The 21,703-nt window shown below is 42.3% G+C and overlaps 2 protein-coding genes across 5 annotated transcripts in view; both read left to right on the plus strand.

The window, feature by feature from the left end:
- LOC140117390 (glutamate carboxypeptidase 2-like) overlaps positions 1-643 on the plus strand; it is a 105,389-nt gene extending 104,746 nt beyond the window's left edge. For all 3 annotated transcript variants that reach the window (XM_072134094.1, XM_072134093.1, XM_072134092.1), the window contains exon 19: positions 222-643. In XM_072134094.1, the coding sequence (XP_071990195.1) occupies positions 222-411 (190 nt within the window). In that variant the 3' untranslated portion in view covers positions 412-643. The remainder of the gene's footprint in view (positions 1-221) is intronic.
- Positions 644-2,108: 1,465 nt separating this feature from the next.
- The window catches only part of LOC140117392 (N-acetylated-alpha-linked acidic dipeptidase 2-like), a 55,839-nt gene continuing 36,244 nt past the window's right edge, over positions 2,109-21,703 (plus strand). Inside the window, exons 1-2 of one of the 2 annotated variants that reach the window (XM_072134095.1) lie at positions 2,109-2,233; positions 17,030-17,174. In XM_072134095.1, coding sequence (XP_071990196.1) covers positions 2,132-2,233; positions 17,030-17,174 — 247 coding nt within the window. In that variant the 5' untranslated portion in view covers positions 2,109-2,131. Of the gene's footprint in view, positions 2,234-9,909; positions 9,934-17,029; positions 17,175-21,703 lie in introns of those variants that run through there. The other variant, XM_072134096.1, reaches the window with a different exon arrangement.

Below are 21,703 nucleotides of genomic sequence, written 5' to 3' on the forward strand. Positions count from 1 at the left end.
GCATTGCATTGCTACAAGTTTTACTCCGAATATACGGGAGCAGCTGTGGAGAGGTTCAGTGCACAGAGCTCAGAGCACAGCAGTGTGAGGACACAAACCCTGTGCACTGAAAGTGGCAACTGTCCAGGAATATAACTATAATTTTTACTATAGAATCTGCAAACAACTGTAATATTATGTAGTAATAATAATGACTCATCTGTCTGTTTCGCTCTCCCTAGACACATCATCTATGCTCCAAGCAGTCATAATAAGTATATGGGGGAATCTTTCCCAGGCATCTACGATGCGCTTTTCGACATCGAGAGCAAAAGTGACCAACGCTCAGCATGGGACGAGGTCAAGAGACAAATATCGATAGCCGCCTTCACAGTGCAGGCTGCCGGGCGGACGCTAGAGGACGTCCTATGATTATTATGTACATATCACATGATCTAATGAACCAATCACCATCTTCACATTCCACATTCTCACCAGGATCCTGTCTAATGGACTTATTTTTCATTAAAACCATAAACTCAGAATCCGAAATGGACTTAAAGGAACAATAACCCAATAGTTTGTGGTCATGGTCACTTTTAACAGAATTCCATGTAAATATCATAAAGAAGAAGCGTTCCGGTGCAATATTATATTTTTAACACATCCTATTGGCTGTTTGTGTCTTATTTATTGGGTGGTCAGAACGATTGATTCAACCATCGATCACTGATGGTCATGGGGGAGTGGCCACATTTGGTAACCGTCCCAATTTTCACGGGAACGTCCAATGAATTGATCACAATAGAAGAAAAGTCCTTGCCGGGTTAAAATCTTGGTAGGGCTATTATTATTGGATGCAAGTGAAATTAAACATGGGCGTGACCTAGGAGGGACTCCCCTGAGGAGTATGGACTATTATGAAGGAACATTTATTATCTTTTTATATGGCTACACATAAATGTTTCAAAGAGAAGGCCCCAAAAACAGGTGGGCTTGTATTTTAATTAAAGTGGATCCCCATGGTATGTTTTTGGAGACAGTTAGTAGGAAGATTTCAGACATACATACATAAGGCTTCAACATACAGTCACCAATTATATTTATATTGCTGATTGGCCATTACTGATAAAATATAGGGTAAATATTCTAAAATTTCAAGGGAACCTGTCAACAGAAATGTAATTTTTAGCAAATTACAGGTTCTAGTAGTCTTTGCTATACCGATTTTAAAAACACATTTGGCAGCATTCTACCATTACTTTATAAAACTTTATTTCACATTACCTGGCTCCCTGACAGCAGCAAGTGGCGATCCCGGAGGAAACTGGCATCTCAGAGTGTATTTTTTTATCTGGTGGTTAGAAACACTCATTTAAGCTGAATGCCTATGGAACTGACCACATATTGGCTTAAATGAGTGTCTTTAACAACCTAAGAGAAGTCCGACAGCTGTGAGGTTGCTTCTTTGATGGATTTCTATGCACATGGGGGAAAAAACAGTTTGGACTGTGAGAAGAAGCATCTACAGAAAAGGAACCAAGCTAAATTTTTCATTGAAGCTTATTAGGGAAATTATTTTTATAATCCATAATAGATATATCGGAGTAATCATTTCCAAAATGGTACAAAAAGTGAGCACGGAATTTAACACCTGTGGGCCCATCGGAGACTGACCAAACTTTCTACAAATGCTGTGAATTAAAGGGGTTGTCCACTTTACCTCATGTTTTTATTAAGTGAACAATGCTCAGCATGGAGCAAAGCTGACCAGGGATGTTGACCAGTTAGGTAGATCACAGCCGCCATTCGTCATTTATCGAAACTATCTGAGATCAGAACTGTACTAGTTGCTCATGACAATCAATCAGAGCTCAGCTTTGATTCTATAAACTGCTGTACAAAAATCAAAGCTGAGCACTGATTGGTTGCCATAAGCAACTAGAACAATTCTGCTCTCTTTTAATAAATTTTCCCTGGTGACATTGTCTCACCGCACCATGACCGAGCCAGGGTGGCCCATATCCACCATGGCTTCCTTGGGGGGGAGTGATCAGTGCTCACCTCTCCACCCACCCGAAATGGGCCACAAACCCCTTACTGTTTGTGTCCCGTTTCTGCACATGGTAGGTGTGCATGTAGCCTTAGACCAATGCCAGCAGAGTGTGCCCAGCTGGAGACACCAGTGCCGTCAGTGCCAGTACTATGGCGCTCACCCAGGGGCAGTTGGTTGTCAGTTGTGGATGACGTTCATGTAAGTAAATAATGAAACCTTGGACCTGCTGCCCCTCAAAACCTATGAAGAAATCTGTGCCCCCTCATATTCAGTTCCGGCTGTCCTACACCCACCACATAGCAGGTTCTCTAGATGTCCCAATGGGAGAACATGCTACATATCCATCCAGATTATGGATAGGTGCCCATTCTAGGTTGTCCTATAAAATACATGTCCCATAATGTTCCCTCATATCCATTAATTGACGAGGATGTGCCGCGTACTGCAAGATATTACTGAGTCTCTTAGAGCGCGATCATCCTATCACTGTATACACAATCCCACATAAAAAAATATACCTATTAGTACACACATTTATACACTCACATATAAATGCACCTATTTACTTGTATACACACACACACACACAAAGGGGGGATTTATCAAACTGCCTAAGAGCAAGAATGTGCTTAGTTGCCCATGACAACCAATTACAGATCAGCTTTTATTTTACCAGTGCTCATGAATATTTTAAAGGGGAGCTGTGATTGGTTGCCTTGGGACACCAATTAAAGGCAGCTTGATAAATCTCCCCCAAAGTTCTTCAGTCATAAACACACACTTATACACATATATCCATGTATACACTCATACACACACAATTACACACATTTACCCATGTATACACTCATACACACACAATTACACACATATATCCATGTATACACTCATACACACACAATTACACACATATATCCATGTATACACTTGTATACACACATTTACACACATATATCCATGTATACACTCATACACACACAATTACACACATATATCCATGTATACACTCATACACACATTTACACACATATATCCATGTATACACTCATACACACACAATTACACACATATATCCATGTATACACTCATACACACATTTACACACATATATCCATGTATACACTCCTATACAAACATTTACACACATATATCCATGTATACCCTCATATACACACATTTACACACATATATCCATGTATACACTCATATACACACATTTACACACATATATCCATGTATACACTCATACACACACAATTACACACATATATCCATGTATACACTCATACACACACAATTACACACATATATCCATGTATACACTCATATACACACCCAATTACACACATATATCCATGTATACACTCATATACACACATTTACACACATATATCCATGTATACACTCGTATACACACATTTACACACATATATCCATGTATACACTCATATACACACATTTACACACATATATCCATGTATACACTCATACACACACATTTACACACATATATCCATGTATACACTCATACACACACATTTACACACATATATCCATGTATACACTCATATACACACATTTACCCATGTATACACTCATAGACACACAATTACACACATATATCCATGTATACACTCATACACACACAATTACACACATATATCCTTGTATACACTCGTATACACACATATATCCATGTATACACTCGTATACACACATTTACAAACATATATCCATGTATACACTCGTATACACACATTTACACACATATATCCATGTATACACTCATACACACACATATATCCATGTATACACTCATATACACACATTTACACACATATATCCATGTATACACTCGTATACACACATTTACACACATATATCCATGTATACACTCGTATACACACATTTACACACATATATCCATGTATACACTCGTATACACACATTTACACACATATATCCATGTATACACTCATACACACACAATTACACACATATATCCATGTATACACTCATACACACACAATTACACACATATATCCATGTATACACTCATATACACACATTTACACACATATATCCATGTATACACTCATATACACACAATTACACACATATCCATGTATACACTCATATACACACAATTACACACATATATCCATGTATACACTCATATACACACATTTACACACATATATCCATGTATACACTCATATACACACATTTACACACATATATCCATGTATACACTCATATACACACATTTACACACATATATCCATGTATACACTCATACACACACAATTACACACATATATCCATGTATACACTCATATACACACACAATTACACACATATATCCATGTATACACTCATACACACACAATTACACACATATATCCATGTATACACTCATACACACACATTTACACACATATATCCATGTATACACACATTTACACCCATATATCCATGTTTACACTCATATACACACATTTACACACATATATCCATGTATACACTCATACACACACATTTACACACATATATCCATGTATACACTCATACACACACATTTACACACATATATCCATGTATACACTCGTATACACACATTTACACACATATATCCATGTATACACTCATACACACACATTTACACACATATATCCATGTATACACTCATACACACACATTTACACACATATATCCATGTATACACTCATATACACACATTTACCCATGTATACACTCATAGACACACAATTACACACATATATCCATGTATACACTCATACACACACAATTACACACATATATCCATGTATACACTCGTATACACACATTTACACACATATATCCATGTATACACTCGTATACACACATTTACACACATATATCCATGTATACACTCGTATACACACACAATTACACACATATATCCATGTATACACTCATATACACACATTTACACACATATATCCATGTATACACTCATACACACACAATTACACACATATATCCATGTATACACTCATATACACACAATTACACACATATATCCATGTATACACTCATATACACACAATTACACACATATATCCATGTATACACTCATATACACACAATTACACACATATATCCATGTATACACTCATATACACACAATTACACACATATATCCATGTATACACTCATATACACACAATTACACACATATATCCATGTATACACTCATATACACACATTTACACACATATATCCATGTATACACTCATATACACACAATTACACACATATATCCATGTATACACTCATATACACACATTTACACACATATATCCATGTATACACTCATATACACACATTTACACACATATATCCATGTATACACTCATATACACACAATTACACACATATATCCATGTATACACTCATATACACACATTTACACACATATATCCATGTATACACTCATATACACACATTTACACACATATATCCATGTATACACTCATATACACACATTTACACACATATATCCATGTATACACTCATACACACACATTTACACACATATATCCATGTATACACACATTTACACACATATATCCATGTTTACACTCATATACACACATTTACACACATATATCCATGTATACACTCATACACACACATTTACACACATATATCCATGTATACACTCATACACACACATTTACACACATATATCCATGTATACACTCATATACACACATTTACACACATATATCCATGTATACCCTCATACACATACATTTATATACATTTATTATACATGCAGTCAAATTAGTGATCTGAAGCCCGGCTCTTCTTAGTGAGCTGGCTCATTAGGCTCTGTTCATTAGGAAGAGCCGACTCTTTTGGCTCCTGAATGGCTCCTACCCTGGAAAAGTGTAACTTGATATAACCAGATTAACCCTTGAAGATACTTACGGATGCATTTGAGAAGTTTGGACTAAGGTCTGAATAAATTTAGGGGTATGGCCTGGGGTCAGGGTAAGACCTGAGAATCTGAAGGTGGGCCAAAACTCTAACATGTTATAATGGGCCCCCAAGAAGCCTCCAAAGACAAACCCCATTGTAGGTGAATGAGGGAATCACATGACACTAATATGGAATATGAGAACTTATTGGTGATACATTTTAAGGATGAGGGGTGGCCTTTCAAGATCACCATCTCTGGTGGGCCCATGTTGCCCCAGTTCATCACTGCCTGGGTATGATTTTATTTGTGCTTTTCTAGGGGTAAATGGCTGAAGAAGAGAAGGGGCAGTGGTGTATTGGCAGTCTTCAGTAGAAGCCATCATGGCAGCCTGGGTCAGATGATCATAAGAAGGAAAGAGAACGTCTGCAGTCCGTGGACACATCACCTGGATATCGCTGGATATATCTCCTGATATATTATGCATATTCCCCTCGTCAAGAGGCTGGAGGACCTATGATCGTTTTGCTAGATTTTGAGGAGATTTTGTATTCTTATGGCATTATAAGACATTTTAAGTGATTTGGGTCCACGTTGCTTAAAAAGTGAATACATTTGGTATATCTGTCAGTATAGTCAGTTATATAATCCATTCCTTATCAGGTAGAAATTTGTGATAAGAATTTCAAAATTTCTAAAAGTTGGGGGGAAATGTCCACCTAAATCACATTAAAGAAAAAAGGAAAACGCGGCCACTCACCATAAAAAACTTCTTCTTTATTTTGTCTTCATATAAAAGATACGGTGGCACAAGCCGGTCAGGATAGAGGTGGGAGCAGGGGGTAACACAAGGCAACAGCCATCCGAGGCTAGAGAAAGCGCCGGACGTCGCAAAACGGCTGTTGCCTTGTGTTACCCCCTGCTCCCACCTCTATCCTGACCGGCTTGTGCCACCGTATCTTTTATATGAAGACAAAATAAAGAAGAAGTTTTTTATGGTGAGTGGCCGCGTTTTCCTTTTTTCTTTAATGTGGTTTATCGGACTGTCTTTAGTCACACGCTGAGCACCACCTATACACTTCTATTACAGCGGACGTCATCTCAGGACGATATACTATTACATCCATACATCTATGTGAAGTGTCCCGGATAGTGCCCCTTTTTGCCTGTTCTTTTTTGTTGTGAGTCCACCTAAATACTGAGACTGGGATTCCTAGGACACACAAATCCTGGGAGCCCTGTTGACTGGCTTTAGTCCTGATCTTAGGCCTCCCTACATTTGGGACCCAGGTGGTGCTGACTGAGGCAAGAGGCTCAACTTGCTTAATGGCTGGTTCACCCCTTAATGCAATATATTGTCAAATACATAAAATAGTAGATTAGGTGGAACAAAGGTTGGTTAAGTCCAAACTATAATATCTACAGTGTTGATCCACATTAACAGTGCCAACTAAGCACCCCCATCTACAGTTCCTACAAGGTACCACCATCTACAGTGCCAACCAGGCACCCCCGTCTACGGTTCCTACAAGGTACACCCGTCTACAGTGCCAGCCAGATGCCCCATCTATATTTACCTACAAGGTCCCCCCATCTACAGTGCCTAAAAAGTACCCCCTTCTACAGTGCGAACCAAGCACCCCCATCTACAGTGCCTACAAGGTACCCCCATCTTCAGTGCCAACCAAGCTACCCAATCTACAGTGCCAACCAGGCGCCCCCATCTACTATGCTAACCAACCTATCAACAGCACTAACCGAATGCCCTCATCTACAGCACAAGGCCACCCCATCAACATTGCTAATACTTTGCACCTATAAACAATGCCAGCAGAGTGTGCCCTGGTATACCATGCTTCTCTTACCATGACCATGAGACATCAGTGCCAGTACGATGGTGCTCACATAGGGGCAGTTGATCAGTTGTCAGTTATGGGTGACACTCATGTATGTAAATGATGAAACTTTTACTCTTCTGCCATTCTTATCTAAATCTGTTCCCCTCTCCATGCCCCCCATATTCAGTTTAGGCCATCCCAAACCCAGACAATCTGGGACACAGATCCCAACAGGAGCCCACGCCGCAGACCCATCCAGGGTATGGATAGGTGACCATCACTGGTTTCCCCTGCGAGTGCAAGTCCTATGATATTCCCGAATATCCCCGGATTGCCCTATCCTTTTGTGTATTCGGGTGGTGTCTTGTGATAATGGATCGGGTCCAGCTTCTCTGCCCGCTACACATGATCGATCTCTAAACCGTGTGACCAGCCCTACCAGGATGTGCCACGTACTATAGAGCCTACCAGGTTCCCCCATCTACAGTGCCTGCAAGGTACCCCCTTCTACAGTGCCAACCAGACGCCCCCATCTATAGTGCCTACAAGGTACCCCAATCTACAGTGCCAACCAGACGCCCCCATCTATAGTGCCTACCAGGTACCACCATCTACAGTGCCAACCAGGCACCCCCATCTAGAGTGCCTACCAGGTTCCCCCATCTACAGTGCCTGCAAGGTACCCCCTTCTACAGTGCCAACCAGACGCCCCCATCTATAGTGCCTACAAGGTACCCCAATCTACAGTGCCAACCAGGCGCCTACATCTATAGTGCCTACCAGGTACCACCATCTACAGTGCCAACCAGGCACCCCCATCTACACTGCCTGCAAGGTACTCCTTTCTACAGTGCTAACTAGGTGCCCCCATCTACAGTTCCTACAAGGTACACCCATCTACAGTGCCAGCCAGGCGCTCCATCTATATTCCCTACAAGGTCCCACATCTACAGTGCCTACAAGGTACCCCTTTCTACAGTGCGAACCAAGCACCCCCATCTATAGTGCCTACATGGTACCGCCATCTATAGTGCCTACAAGGTACCCCCATCTATAGTGCCTACAAGGTACCGCCATCTATAGTGCCTACAAGGTACCCCCATCTATAGTGACTACAAGGTACCCCCATCTATAGTGCCTACAAGGTACTGCCATCTATAGTGCCTACAAGGTACTGCCATCTATAGTGCCTACAAGGTGCCCCCCATCAACAGTGCCTACAAGGTGCCACAATCTACAGAGCCAACCAGGTGCCCCCATTTACAATGCCTACAAGGTACCCCCTTCTGCAGTGCCAACCAGGCGCCCCCATCTACTGTGCTAACCAGACATCCCTATCAACAGCACTAACTGAATGCCCTCATCTACAGCACAAGGCCCCCCCATCAACATTGCTAATACTTTGCACCTATAAACAATGCCAGCAGAGTTTGCCCTGGTATACCATGCTTCTCTTACCACCAGCATGAGACATCAGTGCCAGTACGATGGTGCTCACATAGGGGCAGTTGATCAGTTGTCAGTTATGGGTGACAATCATGTATGTAAATGATAAAACTTTTACTCTTCTGCCATTCTTATCTAAATCTGTTCCCCTCTCCGTGCCCCCCATATTCAGTTTAGGCCATCCCAAACCCAGACAATCTGGGACACAGATCCCAACAGGAGTCCATGCTGCAGACCCTTCCAGGGTATGGATAGGTGACCATCACTGGTCGCCGCTGCGAGTGTAAGTCCTATGATATTCCCGAATCTCCACGGATGGCCCTATCCTATTGTGTATCCAGGTGGTGTCTTGTGATAATGGATCGGGTCCAGCTTCTCCGCTACACATGATCGATCTCTAAACCGTATGACCAGCCCTACCAGGATGTGCCACGTACTTCAAGATGTTACTATATATCTGAGCGCACAGTCATCCTATCCCTGTATATAGCAGCAGCTAATCCCTGTATATAGCAGCAGCTAATCCCTGCATATAGCAGCAGCTAATCCCTGCATCCTCACAATTACACCGACCCAAACTGAATTAAGAAAATCCATAAAGGTTCCTGGTACTTCAAGAACTTCCTAACAGAGCCGGCCACCATGGGGTAAACATGTGGATTTACTGTATTCACTATGCAGAACTGCAGCCAATGTTATGTATTGTCCCTGTAATCATACCTTTATGTATGTTAGTAGCAGCAGGACTGTGAAATATGGATTTTTATTCCAGAATTGTATCTTTTCCTTGTGCACTAAGGACATGTCCTCACACTGCTGTGCTCTTAGTTCTCAGCAGCCAGTGTCAGATATTGTCCATGGAGATCTGTGTAATCCTACCTTTATGTAAATTGTTGGTAGAAGCAGAGCTGTGAAATATAGATTTATATTCCAGGCTTGCATCTTCTCCTTGTGCACTAGGGACATGTCTTCACACTGCTGTGCTCTTAGTTCTCAGCAGCCAGTGTTATGTATTGTCCCTGTAATCATACCTTTATGTATGTTAGTAGCAGCAGCACTGTGAAATATAGATTTATATTCCAGCATTGCATCTTCTCCTTGTGCACTAAGGACATGTCCCCACACTTATGTGTTCTTAGTTTTCAGCACCCAGTTGCAGATATTGTCCCTTGAGATCTGTGTAGTCAGACCTTTATGTATATTGTTAGTAGCAGCAGGACTGTGAAATATAGATTTATATTCCAAGATTGAAGCTTCTCCATGTGCACTAAGGAAATGTCCTCACACTGCTGTGCACTCAGTTCTAAGCAGCCAGTGTCATATATAATCCATGGAGATCTGTGTAATCATACCTCTATGTATGTTGTTGGTAGCAGCAGGACTGTGAAATATAGATTTATATTCCATGATTGTACTCTGTGCATATCCTCACACTGCTCGGCTCTTAGCTCTCTGTGGGCAGTGATAGATTTCCCCCCTGGAGTTCTGTGTAATCACACCTTTGTGTATGTTGTTAGTAGCTCCTTCAAATCCACTGGGGATTGTCCTCACACTGCTGTGCTCTGTTCTCAGCCGCCTTGCTTGCTGTATTCAGTGCTACTTGAAGCTGCTGGGCACCAATGCCAATTTTTTCTTGTGTTTAAAGCACATCCCAGCAGTGCTCACGTTTGAGCTCAGGGCGCGTTCGCATGATGCGTTGCGTTGCCTTTTTTGTTGCATTTTTGACGCATTTCAGAGGCTTCAGACTTGATCACATCTGCAAAGAGTTTGTATGTTCTCTCCGTGCTTGCTTACGTTATTCAAGCCTTTGGAATGTGTCAAAAAACATGACGCATCGTTTGAACGTGGACACATGGGGGCAGATTTACTTACCCGGCCCATTCGCGATCCAGCGACGCGTTCTCTGCGATGGATTTGGGTAGTTCATCCGACGTCCACCAGGTGTCGCTGCTGTGCTGAAGAGCATCAAATCAGGCCCTTAGTAAATGACCCCCACGGTGCCTATTACTCTATTGCGCCACCTATCAGACAGCAGTGGGTACTGTTTTTTTGGTATAAGCTGCCATACATGCAGGGGAGGTGTCGGTACATGTGGGAACAGGTCAATGTCTTTAGGTGGATGACTGCTCCGTCACACAACAAATACAAAGGTAAGTGGACCTGTGCACCTTCCAATGTCAGGCCTGAAGTTCTGGATTTCAGTACCATTCTGACCAGCGCCGGTGTAGGGGACTCTAATCTTAGTAAGTCTCCCCCATTTGTGAGGAGCGTCCCTTATCTTATATCTGTGACCCATTAGAAGCTGCACAGAATACAATGCGTAACAATGTAACAGTGCAGGAGACGGCAGTGATAGCATCGCACTACACAATGACCCCAGACACAAGACCAGGAAGCCCAAATGTACAGAGATATAGGGGACAATACAGAGGGATCAGGAGATACAACCAGCCCCTGCCCCCCCCCCCCCTACCCCGGCTACACCTTGATACAACAGCAAGATTATCCGAAATTATACAAAACCACAGAATTACTCTGTCACAACATCAGAGGGAACCTCCCCCTTTAAAAAAGAAGAAAGGTATCTATAGCAGAATAATATATATACCGTACATATTGGGGCAGATTTACTTACCCGGTCCTGTCGCGACCCCGCGTCGTGTTGTCTGATGAGGATACGGGTCCGGCGCGATTCACTAAGATCGTGCGCCTGAGTTCCTGCATGTGTCGCTTCCCCGCCAAGGAGTTCACCTTCTTCTTCCCGCTGCATGTGAGTGCTGATCTTGCGACACAATCGCATTTTTTAATTCCGCAGTCTGTCGAAATCCGTCCGACGGCCCGCCCTCCCATTTCTATCGCGTGCAAATCCGATCGCGTGCGCCAAAAACCTGGGGCAATTCGGCGCAAAACGGAAATGCGTCCAACGGACCCCTAGTAAATGAGCCCCATAGTGAGAATAATACTGCCATATTGTTACTTAATAATACAACCATATAGTGATTTAATACCACCAGAATACAATACTATTTATTGTATCACACAGCTCTGATTACACCGTGCATTATAACAAGTCGTGCACCCGTATCACATGACTGTGGACGGCTGTTCATCTACAGGAAGGAAACATTGAAGCTTCCTGTTGTATGACAGCAAGCAGAGATCTTGGAATCCTTGAAGAATTGATACAGACAGTGTTTTTTCGAAAATTGTAGAACTTTTCATTACATAAACAATATCAATTATTTGATGAAATGTAGTTAAAGTGGACAACCCCTTTAAGCCCTTGCCACAAACTGAAGTAATAGTATGTGACGGGGGACACATTGGGGCACATTTACTTACCTGGTCCGCTAAGTAAGTGCGTTGTCCGACGATAATGCACTGTGCTGCGATTCACTAAGATCGTGCGCCCGATATCCTGCATGTGACGCTTCCCCGCTCAGGTCCGACAGAGTTCACCTTCTTCTTCCTGGTGCATGTAAGTGCTTGGGCTTGCGACACAATTTGAAAGTTAAATCCCACGCTCAGTCCGAATCAGTAGGATCGTCCGACGGCACAACCCTAGATCAGACAGCGCAGACATCTGTCAAAGCGTGCAAAATCCGACAAAAGTGCAGCGCGCGACCCTTAGTAACTAAGCCCTATTGTAACAGATCATGTGCAAAAACTCCAAATACTGCTATTCTTTAGTATGGCAATACAGGGTCGAATCATTCAAACCCCCTAGGGCAGTGGTGGCGAACCCATGGCACGGGTGCCAGAGGCGGCACTCAGAGCCCTTTCTGTGGGCACCCAGGCCATGGCCCTGGCACACCAGACAGGACTCAAAGAATCTTCCTGCAGTTCCAAGCAACTTAAAAGATGCTGCTTCCAGTCATATTTTGATAATTACTTTGTTACTTGGGACTGTAGGAAAAGGGAGAATGAATAGACAGGGCCGAATTATTTTGGAATTTTTGGAGGACCTCCTGCTGGCTCTACGATTCTTTGTGTACAGAGGGAAACTGGAAAGAAGCTAAAATTCTGAAAATTTTCCATCTTTCTACTGTGTTGGTGTCCTCAGGAGGCCAACATGATTGAAAATTGTTGAACAAGGAGCAATAAGTTACTGCTTTAATTTTTGGTTGGCACTTTGCGATAAATAAGGGGGGTTTTGGGTTGGAGTTTGGGCACTCGGCCGCTAAAAGGTTCGCCATCACTGCCCTAGGGCTAAAGTACCCTAGTGGGTCTAAAAAGTAAAAAAAAAAAAAAGTAAAAAAAAAAATAAAAAAAACCCCTAAGCGGCAGATTTACTTACCCGGTCCTGTCGCGTTGTCCGATGAGGATTCGGGTGTACCACGATTCACTAAGATCGTGCGCCCGTGTTCCTACATCCGTCACTTCTGCGCCGAGGTCCGTCGGAGTTCACCTGCTTCTTCCCTTGCATGTGAGTGCCTGATCTCGTGACACAATTCCATTTTTAAATTCCGCGTTTTGTCTGAATCCGTCGGGTTGTCCGATGGCCACACCCTCCGATTTCTGTCGCATGCAAGCCGGAGCCGATGCGGCACAATCCGATCGCATGCGCCAAAAACCCAGGGCAATTCGGCGCAAAGAGGAAATAATCGCGAAACCCGACGAAAGTGCGGCGTTCCGACCCTTAGTTAATGTGCCCCTAAAAGTTCAAATCACCCCCCTTTCTCTAGAACTTATAGAAAAAGAAACAATAAAAAAACAAAGGAAAATTCCCGATCTATCAACATATAAAAAAAATGGTAATTCCCGGCGTTGAAACCCTGTAATGGAAAACAGCGCCCAAATGTCCTAAACACCACATTTTTTTTTTGTCCTTTTTTCGCAACCCATAAAAATTGAAATAAAAAGTGATCAAAATGTCGCACGGTAAATTTGATTGTGTCCTTACACAGCGCCATACGCCAACGTATGTAAAGGTTATGGTTACGTTTTTTAAAACCTAATAAAACCTATATAAATTTGCTTTCCCTATAATTGCACCAACTCAAAGAATACAGCGGAGGTGCCATATGGGGCGCACAGTCAAAAGCCATAAAAATAGAACCCCACAAGGAAAAGGCGCAAAACCGTTTTCTGTCAAGTTCACTCCATTTGTAGATTTTTTTCCCCGCTTCCCAGTAAACACCTCGAGTACGAAGTACAATTTGTTGCAGCACTGGGGTCCTGGGTTCGAATCCCACCCAGGTCAACAGCTGGGAAGAGCTTGTATGTTCTCTCCGTGTTTGTGTGGGTTTCCTCCGGGTCCTCCGGTTTCCTCCCACACTCCAAAACATACTGGTAGGCTGATTAGATTGTGAGCCCCATGGGTACAGGGACTGATTTGGTAAACTCTGTGCAGCGCTGCGTAATCTGTGTGCGCTATATAAATAAAGAATTATTATTATATAGAAGACAAACCCTAATAAAGCTCTGTACATAGAAAAATGAAAAAAAAAATTGGGATTTTTAATGAAGGGGAGCCAAAAATGGAAACAAAATAATGAAAAAGAGCCTAGGGAAGGGTTAATAATACCACAATAAGGTAAACTGATATCAGCATACAATGAATAATAACTGATGTATAGTTACTAAGTAATACGATCACACAGCGGCTAAATAATCCTGCCATACAGTGAGTATAATACGTAGCACAATGATAGCATAGTACAGCGAGTGACTACTATTACCAAACAGCAAAAGGATAAAACCACAACCCCGGGACCTAGATAATACCCCCATATAGTGCCTGATTGATAGAATGAATGATATTATCATCCACCGATTGGATACAACCTTATTGTCACATAATAATACCATAAGCCACAGCGCTGGGGACCTGGGTTCAAGTTCCAGGGTCAACATCTGCGTGGGTTTCCTCCGGGTCCTCCGGTTTCCTCCCACACTCCAAATCATACTCGTAGGTGGATTAGATTGTGAGCCCCATTGGGGACAGGGACTGAGCTCTGTGCAGCTCTGCGTAATCTGTGTGCGCTATATAAATAACAGAATTATTATGGTAAATAAATAATACCGCCATACAATGATAGAATGGTACCGCCATGCACTGACTACATACCATCACCGTACTCTATCGGACTAATATTATCATCCACTGACTGAATAATACCCTCAGACAGTGCCAATAAAATAATACTGCCCCACAATGACCGAATAATACGGTATCAGAATTCTCTGAGTAAATAATGCCATCATATGGCAGCTCCCTAATACCTAAATAAGCCCCCAAATTACTAAGTACTGTATAACGTGACTTATGCTGCTAAACAGACTGACAACTACAGACTAATATCGCCATACAGTGACTAAATAATACCACCATACAATGATAGAATGGTACCGCCATGCAGTGACTACATACCATCACCGTACTCTATCGGACTAATATTATCATCCATTGACTGAATAATACCCTCCTACAGTGCCCATAAAATAATACTGCCCCATAATGACCGAATAATAGGGTATCAGAATGTAAATAATGCCATCATATGGCAGCTCCCTAATACCTAAATAATCCCCCAAATTACTAAGCATAACGTGACTTATGCTGCTAAACAGACTGACAACTACAGACTAATATCGCCATACAGTGACTAAATAATACCGCCATACGTGGATTAAACTTAAAAAAAGTGGATTAAACATAAATAATACCGCCATAGTGTTATTGAATACCGCCATGCAGTGACTGCGTAATACCGCCATATGGAACTAACTAGTACGACAATGGTATCAGACATGACTTTCTCCTTCCATCATGGAGATGCACAATCGCAGGCACAGACTTTTCCAAATCAAATGTTTCCTTACTCTAAGGCTGCGTTCACACGTTGCGCATTACAGCAGCCGAGGAGAGGAGATTTGCCTAATTACATTACAGTTAACATTTGCATTTAACATTTGCATTTACGCAAAGTTAAGGTGCGCGTTAATATTCTGGTAACAAAACATGGACGTTAACATATTGTTAGCATATTGTTAACACACGCGGTAACATCACGTTTACATTGCATTTTCTAGTCTTAAATGTTAACAGTATTGTAATTAGACAAATCTCCTCTCCGCAGCTGTTGTAATGCGTTTCAAAATGCAATCTAAACGCAACCAAAACGCAACTTTGGATGTGTTCACACGTTCAGTTTTTCAAATGAAATTTTTGATGTCCAAACCAGGAGTAGTAGTAGAGTAGTAGTAGCGCCTCAGTAAAACGTTCTCACCCATAATGATCAGCACCTGCTTTGGGCTTCGAAAACTGCATCTGAAAAACTGAACGTGTGAACGCAGCCTTAGGATCCAAATATAATAATCTAACCCTATGGATGCCTCTCATTGTCAGAGCCCGAGGTACCAGGACTCCGGATGTGGAGACCATCCTGACAGCTAGTGCACAGCTTCCTGGATATAATAGATTGTCTTCCAAATTTAATATCCAAAAAAAATGTAATAATCAAATAATTTCAAGATTATGGAAATACCTTGTGCAGACTTTATCACAAAAAAAGACACATTTTTCACTTGTCCATGGTGACTTTCAGTATAGAAACACAAAGATGTCAGATATAAAGTGATTTTAGTCCCATCCTCCCTCTGCCAGGAGATTCCATGTTCTCCGCTGCTCCAGTAAGCGGCTGTCATTCCGCGCCGCGGCCGCTAGGTGGCGCCAGTATTCACATCCTGCGGCTGAAAACAAAAGTTGTAGAAACTTTTTGAAGTGTCTTTTCTCTGCAGAAACTTTCATGGTGTCTCGGGAGCGGAGCGGAAGACGATTCCTGCAGATCAGGCTTTGTCATGGCCAGGAAGAAAGGAATAAAGAGAACCTGCCTGGTGGTGATCATGTCCATGGCTGTACTCTTCCTGCTGGGGGTGCTTGTAGGTGAGTAACCTCGGGTTTATTGAATGTAGGGGAGCAGATGTTACCCTGTTGGAGTCACATGTTTCAGAGCTGCTATGGACTGGGGAAGGGGGGTGTAAATGAGGGGGCCTGAGAGGGAGGTGATTGAAGCCAAATCTAGAGGTGATACATAAAAATTGCTACTTTGTGTTTTGGGAGAAATATATACAGGCAGTCCCTGACATACAGACGACCCCTAGTTACAGATGGACCCCTCTGCCCCCTGTGACCTCTGGTGAAGCAGCTGTAAGGTGTCTGTAATGAAGCTTTATTGATAATCCTTGGTCATATTACAGCTAAAAAGTTTTAAACTCCAATTGTCACCACGGCAAAAAAAAAAAATTTGTCTGGAACTACAATTTATAAAATATACAGTTTCAATTTACATACAAATTCAACTTAAGAACAAACCGATCGACCCTATCTTGTACGTAACCCGGGGACTGCCTATATGTGTGTGTATATATATATATATATATATATATATATATATATATATATACAGGGGTGTATATAATGGCCTCATAATAGAAAAACAACTAAAAAAGTAATTTTTAATAATCAGTAATAATAATCAGTAAATTGATAATAATGAAGAAAAATATAGTTATTTAAGACATAGAATTCTCTCACATATGTCTGTAAAGGCAGCATGACATGAATGAAACACTCGTGCTCAATTATTAAGAGGAGGGACCCTTTAATGCCTGTGTTATATATGAAATATTATATTTTCTCCACTACTTTTTCCTAGTATTTTAACAGGGGTTTTTCAGCACTTTTTCATGTGATAGTTGAGGGCGCATTCACCCGTGGAGTCGCGTTGTGTTTACAATGCTCGGCACGATTGTATCTGTGCCTCCAGTGAAACACATACGATCAGCAACAAGCACCAGGTGTACCGCATTGTGTACAAAACCCAAACGCAATTCAGACGCCACGTGTGAACGCACCGTTACTTTAAGATCTGATCAGGCCGGGGGCAACACCCGCACGGATCTGCTATTACTTCACCTGCCATACAAAGTACATGGAGCTGGAAGCAGATGGCGGGTGCTGTAGGCTCAGCTCCTCGTGAAATGGATGGAAGCTGCTGACCTGCAATACCGAGCAGTGGCCACTACAAAGCGGAGGGTGTAACTTCCCCCACTGTGTGGTGGAGGGATGGCAGCTGTACTGAGTAGCTGATCAGCGTCAGCATCACCAATGTTATAAGAATAGCCCATTAGAAAACTCCTGTATGTCTTGTAGTGTATCCCCTGGGGAAAAACTATGATGCAAGGAGGATGTATGACTAAGGCACGGGGTCTTAAATAATAATAATACTTCTTTGTTTATATAGCGCCATCATATTCCATAGAGCTTCACAGATCATGAATCATAGACGGATAAAATAAAACGTTACAGAGTAATAACATAATCAGATGAAACAATAGGAGTGATGGCCCTGCTCATAAGAGCTCACAATCTATGAAGAATAAGGGGGTGACATAGCTGGTACAAGAGCTTACAATCTATGAGGAATAAGGGGGTGACACAGAAGGTGACATTACTTGTACAAGAGCTTACAATCTATGAGAAGTAAGGGGGTGACACAGAAGGTGACATTACTTGTACAAGAGCTTACAATCTATGAGAAGTAAGGGGGTGACACAGAAGGTGACATTACTTGTACAAGAGCTTACAATCTATGAAGAATAAGGGGGTGACACAGAAGGTGACGGTACACAGAGCTTACAATCTATGAGGAATAAGGGGGTGACACAGAAGGTGACGGTACACAGAGCTTACAATCTATGAATAATAAGGGGGTGACACAGAAGGTGACTGTACACAGAGCTTACAATCTATGAAGAATAAGGGGGTGACACAGAAGGTGACGGTACACAGAGCTTACAATCTATGAAGAATAAGGGGGTGACACAGAAGGTGACGGTACACAGAGCTTACAATCTATGAGGAATAAGGGGGTGACACAGAAGGTGACGGTACACAGAGCTTACAATCTATGAGGAATAAGGGGGGTGACACAGAAGGTGACGGTACACAGAGCTTACAATCTATGAAGAATAAGGGGGTGACACAGAAGGTGACGGTACACAGAGCTTACAATCTATGAAGAATAAGGGGGTGACACAGAAGGTGACGGTACACAGAGCTTACAATCTATGAGGAATAAGGGGGTGACACAGAAGGTGACGGTACACAGAGCTTACAATCTATGAGGAATAAGGGGGTGACATAGCTGGTACAAGACCTTACAATCTATGAGGAATAAGGGGGTGACACAGAAGGTGACGGTACACAGAGCTTACAATCTATGAATAATAAGGGGGTGACACAGAAGGTGATGGTACACAGAGCTTACAATCTATGAATAATAAGGGGGTGACACAGAAGGTGACGGTACACAGAGCTTACAATCTATGAAGAATAAGGGGATGACACAGAAGGTGACGGTACACAGAGCTTACAATCTATGAAGAATAAGGGGGTGACACAGAAGGTGACGGTACACAGAGCTTACAATCTATGAAGAATAAGGGGGTGACACAGAAGGTGACGGTACACAGAGCTTACAATCTATGAAGAATAAGGGGGTGACACAGAAGGTGACGGTACACAGAGCTTACAATCTATGAGGAATAAGGGGGGTGACACAGAAGGTGACGGTACACAGAGCTTACAATCTATGAAGAATAAGGGGGTGACACAGAAGGTGACGGTACACAGAGCTTACAATCTATGAGGAATAAGGCGGTGACACAGAAGGTGACGGTACACAGAGCTTACAATCTATGAGGAATAAGGGGGTGACACAGAAGGTGACGGTACACAGAGCTTACAATCTATGAAGAATAAGGGGGTGACACAGAAGGTGACGGTACACAGAGCTTACAATCTATGAAGAATAAGGAGGTGACACAGAAGGTGACGGTACACAGAGCTTACAATCTATGAGGAATAAGGGGGTGACACAGAAGGTGACGGTACACAGAGCTTACAATCTATGAAGAATAAGGGGGTGACACAGAAGGTGACGGTACACAGAGCTTACAATCTATGAAGAATAAGGGGGTGACACAGAAGGTGACGGTACACAGAGCTTACAATCTATGAAGAATAAGGGGGTGACACAGAAGGTGACGGTACACAGAGCTTACAATCTATGAAGAATAAGGGGGTGACACAGAAGGTGACGGTACACAGAGTTTACAATCTATGAAGAATAAGGGGGTGACACAGAAGGTGACGGTACACAGAGCTTACAATCTATGAGGAATAAGGGGGTGACACAGAAGGTGACGGTACACAGAGCTTACAATCTATGAAGAATAAGGGGGTGACACAGAAGGTGACGGTACACAGAGCTTACAATCTATGAATAATAAGGGGGTGACACAGAAGGTGACGGTACACAGAGCTTACAATCTATGAAGAATAAGGGGGTGACATTACTTGTACAAGAGCTTACAATCTATGAGGAATAAGGGGGTGACACAGAAAGCGACTTTACTTGTACAAGAGCTTACAGTCTATGAATATTAAGGGGGTGACATTACTTGTACAAGAGCTAACAATCTATGAAGAATAAGGGGGTGACACAGAAGGTGACATTACAAGAGCTTGCGTTTAAAACATGTTACTTTTATAAATGAGAAGAATCCGAGGAAATTGGAGGAATCAGAGGAAAACCAGCAATGATTTACCAGGAAATAACTGATGGAGGGGCTGGGGGAGAATAAGGAAGGGCTGCTGAAGACTGTGGGATGGAATTAATAAGGTAGTTGTGAAGGCCAGAGGTAAAATTGGAAGAGACTGTAGAGGTAGCTGGGAGTAGGATTGGAAAGTCATACAAAAAAGGGTGGAGGCCGATTGAACAAGGACTGGGATGAAGGCTGGGGGGGGGGGGGTGTAGGATTCGAAAGGACTTTGAGAAGATGGGGTTGGAGTTAGGAGGCTCAGTTGAGAAGGCCGGGGGTAGAACAAGCATGGACTCTTGGCAAGTAGCGGAAGGATTAGGTAGGACTGTTGAGAAGGCTGAGGGCAGATGTAAAAAATACTGTTGAGTATGCTGGGGTAGGATCAGGAAAGATGGGGGTAGGATCAGGAGGGACTGTTAAGAAGGTGGTGTCAGGATCAGGAAGGACCAAAAAAGGGAAAGACTATTCGGAAGTCTGTGGTTAAAATCGGAAGGGACATGAGAAAAGCTGAGGGAGAAACTGCAAAGAACTATATGTAAGTCTGAGCAGAAATGTAACGGACTACAAGAACATTAATAAGGGGTGCAGGCCAAGCTCTCGGCACTCAAATAGGGTAAAGCCAAAAAATATTATCTTATATTCATATTTCTATCATCATAGATTTCCAATTAGCTGCAAGTACGACAAGAGGCCAAACACCATAGATGACTAGTAGGTCGTGTGTGTTGCCATACAAAATGAAATAGACATTTTTAGGACAAACATGTTCCATGTCCACTTACGCTATGAGGGAGGACCTATGTAAGA

This window comes from Engystomops pustulosus, chromosome 2 (assembly GCF_040894005.1).
Source record: "Engystomops pustulosus chromosome 2, aEngPut4.maternal, whole genome shotgun sequence".
Classification (NCBI taxonomy): Eukaryota; Metazoa; Chordata; class Amphibia; order Anura; family Leptodactylidae; genus Engystomops; species Engystomops pustulosus.